Source organism: Stegastes partitus, unplaced genomic scaffold (assembly GCF_000690725.1).
Source record: "Stegastes partitus isolate 25-593 unplaced genomic scaffold, Stegastes_partitus-1.0.2 Scaffold420, whole genome shotgun sequence".
NCBI classification, from domain to species: domain Eukaryota; kingdom Metazoa; phylum Chordata; class Actinopteri; family Pomacentridae; genus Stegastes; species Stegastes partitus.
Window position 1 is genome coordinate 180883 of NW_007578151.1, and position 9059 is coordinate 189941.

Here is a 9059-nt window from a genome sequence, read left to right on the forward strand (position 1 = left end):
TTTATTGGGTTGTGTGATTACTTTAATCAGTTTGTGTGTTTGTGAAATTACCAGTCTGATTTCTGTTCATGTTTGTGCGTTCCGATTCGTCTTGGTTGTTTATTGATGTGCATTTTAACACGTAGCAGTGTATTCCACATAAAAAATACTTTTTCCTACTTTAGATTCACAGCGCGCAATATAGAATATATATATATATATATAAATATGTGTAAAATAAATAAAAAGTTTTTTTTTAATGAATAGACATCCAGCATTTAAACAGGATTGTTGAATGACTTGTTTGCTATGTCATGCTGATTTTAATATTACGGCTCTTTTGTTTTTTGCAGTTGATTATTAATTAACAGGAACTAAATTTTCTAGTTTGACGTATGAACAATTCCAAACATTCCTCAGTTCCAGTTAGTCAAATCTCAAGATTTGTTTTTTTTTTCTGTTCTTATGAAAACGCATATTTTTAGACTGAAGTTGTTGCCTTGGTCCTCAGTCTTAACTCACGCTTTCATGAAAATTTGTAGCTCAAATGTCGATTGAATAATTGAGAAAATAATAGATCAGGTAATAAACATAAGCTGCAAGCTTTTCCAGTTCCAGATATACTCTCCTGCCATTTTATTAGGAATAGTTCATTACTTGTCCTACTTTTACAGAGCTGCTACGTTCTCAGTTTATGTTGGTTTTGAAGTAGTGCGTCGTGGATTTGACTGCATTACATTTGAGTCGACTGGCAACGTGTCCAGGGTGTCCCCTGCCTTCGCCCTAAGTCAGCTGGGATAAGATCCAACCCCCCCGCGACCCTAATGAGGATGAAGCGGTGTATAGATAATGGATGGATGGATGGACATTTGAGTCGTCCTGATACTTTGCCCCCTTGTGAACATTAATCTGAGTTACAAAATATCAGGAATACTTCTAAAAGTGATGCAGTCTAGCACACAACCATAATCCGCTATGACCAAAATAATAAATATGAACATAATTTTTTCAGGCGCCTGCACGACAATGATGCTGTTTCACCTTATTTGACTGAAATGATGTGTTTTGCTATTATTTCTGATCATCTGATAAACAGAAATGCCCTTTATACATGAGTAAATGAAACCTTCATCAGTCCAACTTGTTAAAAACATATATTTTTGTAAGATTTATCCCAATTTGGTGCAAGTTAAAATCTATTTGGGGGATACCAAACATTCCTCTGTGCACAAAAAAACCCTTATAAAACAAAATGATCACCTTTTTGACAAGAAAGAAACGAAACTTCATAAAAGTAGAACTAGTAGCATAGCTGTTGTATGAGGTTGTTAGATTTCCGCCTCATAAAGTTTATATAATTTCAATATTGCGATAGTATTTACTGAAAGAATCCTTAATTTGAAGATTTGCAAAAATATACTGGAGTCCAACCTACAGAGCAGTCGTGCTGCTACCATAATTATTTGACTCCAGACTTAAGAGATTTATCACAGATCGTCTGTATTTTGCGAACATGATCAACAAAGTTAAATGGAATCATTAATACTGTTCAGATCTCTTTTCAATTCGACGGAACAAAAAGTCCCAACTCACCATTTCATCTACTGTTACTAGACATAAACTGGTAGCTTTATATTTCATAAAATAAAGTGTTTGTCACATAGATTGGTTTATTTTACATACTCAAAATTTTGTCCATGAACTGACAAGATTTCCTTTAAAGCGTTTATAAAATTCTTTATTTTTTTTTTTTCTTTTGTAGTCAACATTACATGCGAGGATTGTGGACTGAAGTTTACACACCAGAAGGTCTACGAGAACCACCTGCACCAGCATGCCCTGGAGGACGAGGAGGAAGAGGAAGCTAAGATGGAAGACAGCAGGACTCTTGAAGCAGATGTTGAAGACGGAGATGTGAGTGATGGTGCAAATGACAGGAGTTTGGCACAAGCAGAACCCTCAGAAATGATGCAAGGACTTGCCACGGTGTCCATGAATGATGAACTTCGAAATGTTTACGTTTGCTTGGTCTGTGGGAAGATTTATACATACCTGGTTTCATTCAAAAAACACCAACTTCTGCATGAAGCCCCGTCCTCTGAGGTAAAAAAACAGGCCCCGACTGAGCAGAAATTGAAGAAGTACGAGTGTCCAGACTGTGGGGTGTCGTTCATCAGGCGAACTCGGCTCCTCAACCATCTCAGAGTTCACAGGTCACGTCAGTGGTTTAAACCAAGTTGTGATCAGTGCAACAGAACCTTCTCTTCTATAAAGTCATGGGTCGCCCATGTTGATATGCATAAACAGAACCCGTTTTGGTGTCTAAGTTGCACCCAAGGCTTCAGAGATGAAGCGTCACTCGATAAACACATGCAAAGTCACGGTCCACGGCACAGCAAGAGCTCAGACGTGTCTACACAGCTCGGGAAACACGTCGACACCCACACTGCTGCAAAGGCTTACTGCTGCAAATTCTGCGGGAGGAGATTTTCCCATCACGGGAGATTAACTTTCCACCAAAGAATGCATCTTAAAGGTCTTCATGGCTCCAGCGGTGTGCCTCAGAAGAGTTCGGCCTTACATGGAAAGGGAAAAGAGTTTAAAAAGGAAAGGCAACATGCCACTGAGGAACCAGATGAGGAAAATGTGCAGAGAAGTGAAAGTCAAAGCGAGGATGTTACGTCTGGGGAGCAAGAAAGCTCTGAGGAGTCTGATTGTGGGGAACCGGTGCATCACTTCAGGTTTTCCAAACCACTTGGTCCATCTGATGAGATGAAATCAGACACTGCAGGGTCTCAGACACGACGAGAGCTGGACGAGAGGGAGTCGCAAGAAGCAAACAAGCACAGACAGCACAAGTACTGGGAGTGGGAGTGCATCGAATGCGATATGGGCTTTGATCAAGTGGAAAAGCTGCATTTGCATTATATGAAGCATGCGACAGGGGAGCTGCCGATACCTCAGGATGACGCCGAGGGATGAAGCCTTGCAGAAGCATAAATTTACTCACATAGACAGAGACCTCAATAAGAACTCTGCTGTCGGTACAAGCTGGGGTCGTTCATTGCTTCTATCCCTGTAGCTCTTCAACTGCTGTCCAGCTTGCTTAGAGTTTTGAATTATTTTTTTTTTGTAGTTGTGTTACATTACATTAAAGACTAATGTCCAACGCTGAATTGACACTGAGTGTCTGTATTGGTTAATGTGCTATGAGATTGTAAAGCATTTCGAATGCAATGTGAGATGAAAATGAGGTTTTGCACAACATTGTCATGACCCAAAGAGGGAAAAAACTGAGAAAATAAACTGAAATAAAGCTACCTCATCTGACTTACACTACTGCTTCTATATTACTAAATAAGATAAAAGACACTGAAAATCATTGAAGTGTTTGTTTTTATTACTGAGTTGTGATTTGAATAGCTGAGCTAGTAGTCTCCTTATTGCCCTTTAAGGGTGAATTTGCAAACATTATTTACACTGAGGGCTTATTGAAATATTCATGTAAGTATAGACATTTATAATCTATTGTTAAGCGTATTAAAACAGTCTACAGCAACATTTCAAAGACAAGATCTTAACATCTATTGTGAGTAATCTCCAATGTGGAGAGAAATATAAGGGCTGAGAAACGTGGCCACACAACTGTACTTACAACTGTATTCATCAGTGAATGACAGCATTTTATAGCTCATAAAAATGTCATTTAAGTTTCTAGACGGCTGGTCAGTCGGCTACAATCAACACTTTGAAATTTTAATAGAGTTTATAGTGTAAGTGATGGTTCGGTTATTAATACTGCGAGAGCTAATGGAACTCAAGAGAGACTTTCAATCTCATAAATTATTAATCCCATAATTACGAGCTGCTTCGCGGTCAGTCAGCTCGCCGTTGCAGTTTCTAATTCTAATGTAGTTTGTGCAATATTATAGTAATGAGCAGGATTCATAGAAGTGTAGGAAACATCATAGCACATATCTACAAACACACCCCCGCAATAACATCATATTTTACCAGAACAATAGCTCGTTGACTGTGTGCAGAAATTTTAGATAGGAGTGTGCAGCCTAGTGTGTTCAGTTTATGGAGGTTTTAATGGACTGTAACAATGGGATTTTACAGTAAGTGCCTCCCAGTGAAGAAGATCCTACATTACACGCTGCTACAGCACCACCACCTGGTGGCTCCTTCTATCAAGATCTGCAGCACTACATGCAACAAACATATTTGTGTCGCAGGAAGAATATTCAAAGGTTTTTTTTTTTTTAAATATTATGTTATTGGGACTTAAAAAGAGTCCTATTAGCAGGCCAATTACATGCACCCAGAAATGTGTTCTGGTCTTTGTTCCTTCTCCTGGATGCAGAATTATGTGTGGTCAGAGTTTGACACTAAAAAGCTTTGAAAAAATTCTGTTCCTTGAATAAAAGTTTTGGTCCTGCAAGGAGAATTTGCAACAACACAACCAGTTTGGAGGTCTCCTGGAGGAAACTGTGCACACTGAGGATACAATAAGGTGGGAGACATACTACATCTGACCACTTCTAAAACAAAATGTTTTCATATTTATGCATTTTCAATGAAGGGGGAGGTGTTTCTTAAATATCTTGAAAATTACTTACATGTAATCAGCTTATATACTTTAAATTGTAATTTATTTCATTAAAAAAAAGAGAAAAAAAAGCCCAACTTAAGAGACAATTCTGGATTTGTGAGCATAGCTGAAGTTGAACGCTTTGACAAATCCAAGCTAAAGAAGAAAAAATCATTGCCAACCAAAGAAACCATCGACCAGGAAAAGGCAGGGTCGTCATGGTGACCAGTCCTCCCCTGCACTGTACATTCCACAAGTTTTTTCCCATATTTTTAAAATGTTTTTAAAACCTTTTCCAACATGCATTTCTGACTGATTGACTTGATAATGGCTGTACACCCCTCAAACCACTCGCTTGCCCAAAAGGCACTCTGTACAGGAAGGAAGTGTGGCTTCATGTCTGTCAGCGTGGGTTTTCTGGTCATCTTAAAAGCACAAAAAAAGCTTATTTTACTGCATTTGAGTTCTCATGCATGGTAACATATCAGCCTTGCCTGCATAAGTGAATGACTTGATTTGTGAGGCACCATTATATATATATATATTTATGAAAAACAATATTTGGCTTATTTATTAACAAGACATTGTGCCATTCCACTTAGTGATGGTCTCAGCCTGACTACCTTAATTAAAATTGCTCTATAACAGTGCATGAAATTGCTAGATGGTTAAAAACTACATTTCCCATGATTCCTCCGCGCTCCGTGTCAGCCGTGACGTCGTCGTGTCTGCGGCTCCTCCGTGTCGGCTTTGTGACAAACGACGCGGAGATGTTTGGGGCGGACGAGTCAGCCTAGGTAACCTCAAATCTCCATCCTCTTGCTTTGATACAGAGATACGGCCGTGTGTGGACACGAGTGGAGGGAATATTTAGCATCTTCGGCACCTTTGCAGACTGAAAATACCGACATTTTCACCCTTATTTGAACGCAAATCAATGAATTCGGCTAACTAAGCTAACCATTACCTGTGAATTTGTGGTTATTTGGGGGAGACTGCTCAAGATTAGCATGTTAAAAATGCATCCCAGCGGTAAATTCAGACATGTTTCAGTGTTGTAATTGGTTTTTACGACAGCCTCCGGCGGCTGCCCTCCTTCTCCATCAGTCTTCTTTTGTAATTCAAATGTTTGGAGCCTGGTCTCCCAGCTGTCCCCATGTTAACAACAAAGATGCAGCTTACTGCTTTTAAAATCATATAAAGCCACCTCTGTTAAAAAAAATAAACCAAAAGAGTAATGGTTTTGGTAGTTCATGCGAGCATTAGTGTATTTGTAGAATTGTACAATCATGTGTGTTTCTATGTGGCAGCTGATTCCACAGAAACACATGAACCAGTGCATTTGAGAAGCAGGGAGCCATGCAGAGTCCGAGCCAGGCCCACAAACCTGTGACCACAGAGGCACCGCTGGACCCCGAGCCTCAGCCTGCACAGACTGGACCAGATGCACAACGAGAGGAAAGCAAATCAGCTGGCAATACTAAAGCAACAGAGACGGGGGTGCAGACAGCAGAAACACCTGCCACTATGACGGTCACACCACCAGTGGAGAACAGTGCTCAGACACTGACCGAGTCCACGGAAAACACTGCAAGGACGGACGCTGCTGCAAAGCCAAGCTTAGCCCCAGCAGGCAAGACAAGTCCTGGGAGTGTTGGGCAAAAGGCAGCGAAGCAAGATAAAGGTGATGGCAGGAAATATGTTCCCTCCAAGAAAGCCATGGTGGATCCTCTGAAGATGGATATGTCCAAACCTCTGGTTATGCCTCTCACATGTGAGTATTGTACCTTGTATGTGCATCTTTCTGTGATGTACCTTTTTAAAACCAGGCTACGACTGAGAGACCTGCTTGTTGACTGATTATTGATTCAAAATCAGGACGACACCGTCATTACAAGAGGTGTTGTGATATACTGTTATTAACTAGTAACTAATCATGTTAATAATACACAAACGATGATATTGTAAATGATCCAGTAGCACTAACGTTTTGGTTGACACGCCACCATTTAATCAACATACAGCAGCAACATACAGTGCAACTTTTCAGGGCCGATACTGATTATTAGTAATCAACAAGACCAATAATCGATTTGCAGTGAAAACAACATGTGATTGGTTAAAAGACACCCTGTAAACATTTCGCTTTGTGTTGATGGGTTATTTCTCATAACCAATCAGAAAGCTACAGGATATTGCTCAAGACCAGAGACTTGGAAAAGAGGAATCACTTTTTAAAAAATTACAGATAACTGAAAAAATGCTGAACATCAGAACCTGTAATCATCCAGGCCAATAATTTATCAACCTGATGGTCATTTCCAACTCTCCACACTTGTATTTCAGCTGTAATGCATTTGCCAGAAATGAGCCAAAACACATAATAAACAAAGTTAAAGATTAATTTGACTGATCACAATATTTTTTTGTGGCCACATTAATCGTGTAGTGAAAACCTGCCGTCATAACAGCCCTAGTCACTTCTGATGTCTGCCACGATGTTTATATGAGTGGTGTGTGTCAAAGAAGTATCCATATGAATGCTACAACCCAAGGTTTCCCAGCAGAAAATGGCATTGTGAGAAGAGAGTCAGTGTTTTTATTTACTTAATCTCTCATTGGTTTTAATGTTGTGGCTTGTTGGTGTATAAAAGCACTTGAAATAGCACTTCCTAGTTGGGAAATTTTGTTTTGTATCTACAGTACATGACTTTTATTTAGGGTGAAATACACAATACTGTTTTAAGTACTGTGTGCCAACACTTTTATTGTATGCTTTTACAAGATAGCAAGCTTTTTAAAATATTTTCAAGTCTTGTTTAGTCAGGCTTATGCCGCTGGAAGTTTGGTTAACTCCGTACAGCTATCAGCTTCTGGTGCTCAGTAGCAACTGCAGAAAACACTGCAAGCAGGAAGTAGAACTATATTTGGGTTGTGCTGTTATATTCGCAACTTTCTTTCCTCATATACACTTCAGTAGAGGTTTGGGCTGCAATGATTAGTCAATGCCAACAATTCAATTAATTGCCAACTAGTTTGATAATGGATTATTGAGTCTGAGTAACTTTTTAAAGGAGAAAAAGTCCTCCGTATGACAGTAAACTGCATATCTTTCGGTTGTGGACAAAACGAGACATTTGAGGACATCATTTTCTGAATTGAGTAAAACTGATTTTTCAGACCAAACAACCAATTGACTGACCGAGAAAATAATCAACACATAATGAAAAGAACAGTTCGTTGCAGCCCTGGTGTTGATGTGCACGTGTATGCGTTTGTCCACCAGAGAGCACTGATGTCCTGTTGTCATAAGAGTGTATTATCACAGTTTCTAAAAAGTTCAAGGATTCCTATAGAACATTTATCGCTGGAATGCACACAGGAAAGTAATAACATGTTTTCCAATTTTAACTTCTAATGTATGGTAGTAAATAAATGGAGCATTATGTCGCTGCCATGCAAGAGGTGACGTTTCTTTTGCCCAAACAAACCCTTATTTGCTGTGTGATTTACATGAAGGTGCCTTTCTGTTTTTCATGCCACCTTTTACCTCCAGGATATTTCTGACCTCCATGTGTGGAACTGAATTTACCCCAGAGCCACATTTTTCTTTTTGCAAGTTTTCATATTTTGCATGAATATTCTAAGAATTTGTATGCATGTATATGGATGCATGTAAACTTTGTCCCCCTCCTGCTATGTTTCTCTCTCCAGCATCTCAGCTCTCCTTGCAGTGCATCGAGTGCCACATCATCTTCAGCGATCACAAGAGCAAAGAGCGTCATCTGAAGCTGAGCCACCCGGCAGAATATGAACAATGCATCCTGAGAAATGCCCTTTTTGCCTGCTATGTGTGTGACCGCCACTTTACAAACTCCACAGAGCTCATGGCCCACCAGAAAGCCCACATAGAGAAGAAACCCTTTAAGTGTCCAATCTGCAGCCAGGCCTTCAACAAGTCCTCAGAGCTCACTGTTCATAAAAAGATCCATTTTGGTCGAGACGGTTATGCCTGCACGGACTGTGGCAAACCTTGCAAAACGCTAACGTTGCTGAAGTATCACCGGCGCACACACACCGGAGAGAGGCCGTATGTTTGTAAGGAGTGTGGAAAGAGGTTCACCATGTCCAAAGCTCTGCAGAAACATATAACGTCACACTTGCCAGAGGGAGCTGAGGGAGCTGAAGGAGGTGGAGGAGACACCACAGCTAAAGCACAACTGAGGAAAAATGATGGTAAGAAAAATGTCCATGTTACAAATGTCATCAGTATACACATGAAAATAATGACAAACATTTTTTTAAAAATATACAATATTTTAGTTACTTAGTGCTAAAACATTTGTTGAGAAATGTCTTGACAGCTACATGCAATGCCATAAAATTTAGTATGGATATTCGTTTCCCCCTGAGGATGAATTTTAATCACACTTTAAGTTGTCACTTACCGCCATCATCAGGCCAGATTAACATGCGCCCAAAACTC

The 9059-nt window shown here is 39.8% G+C and overlaps 1 protein-coding gene across 1 annotated transcript in view; it reads left to right on the plus strand.

Moving 5' to 3' along the window:
- Positions 1-5290: 5290 nt before the first annotated feature.
- The window catches only part of LOC103360203 (uncharacterized), a 33649-nt gene continuing 29880 nt past the window's right edge, over positions 5291-9059 (plus strand). Inside the window, exons 1-3 of the mRNA XM_008285885.1 lie at positions 5291-5370; positions 5884-6347; positions 8288-8809. Of these exons, the coding sequence (XP_008284107.1) occupies positions 5933-6347; positions 8288-8809 (937 nt within the window). The 5' untranslated portion in view covers positions 5291-5370; positions 5884-5932. The remainder of the gene's footprint in view (positions 5371-5883; positions 6348-8287; positions 8810-9059) is intronic.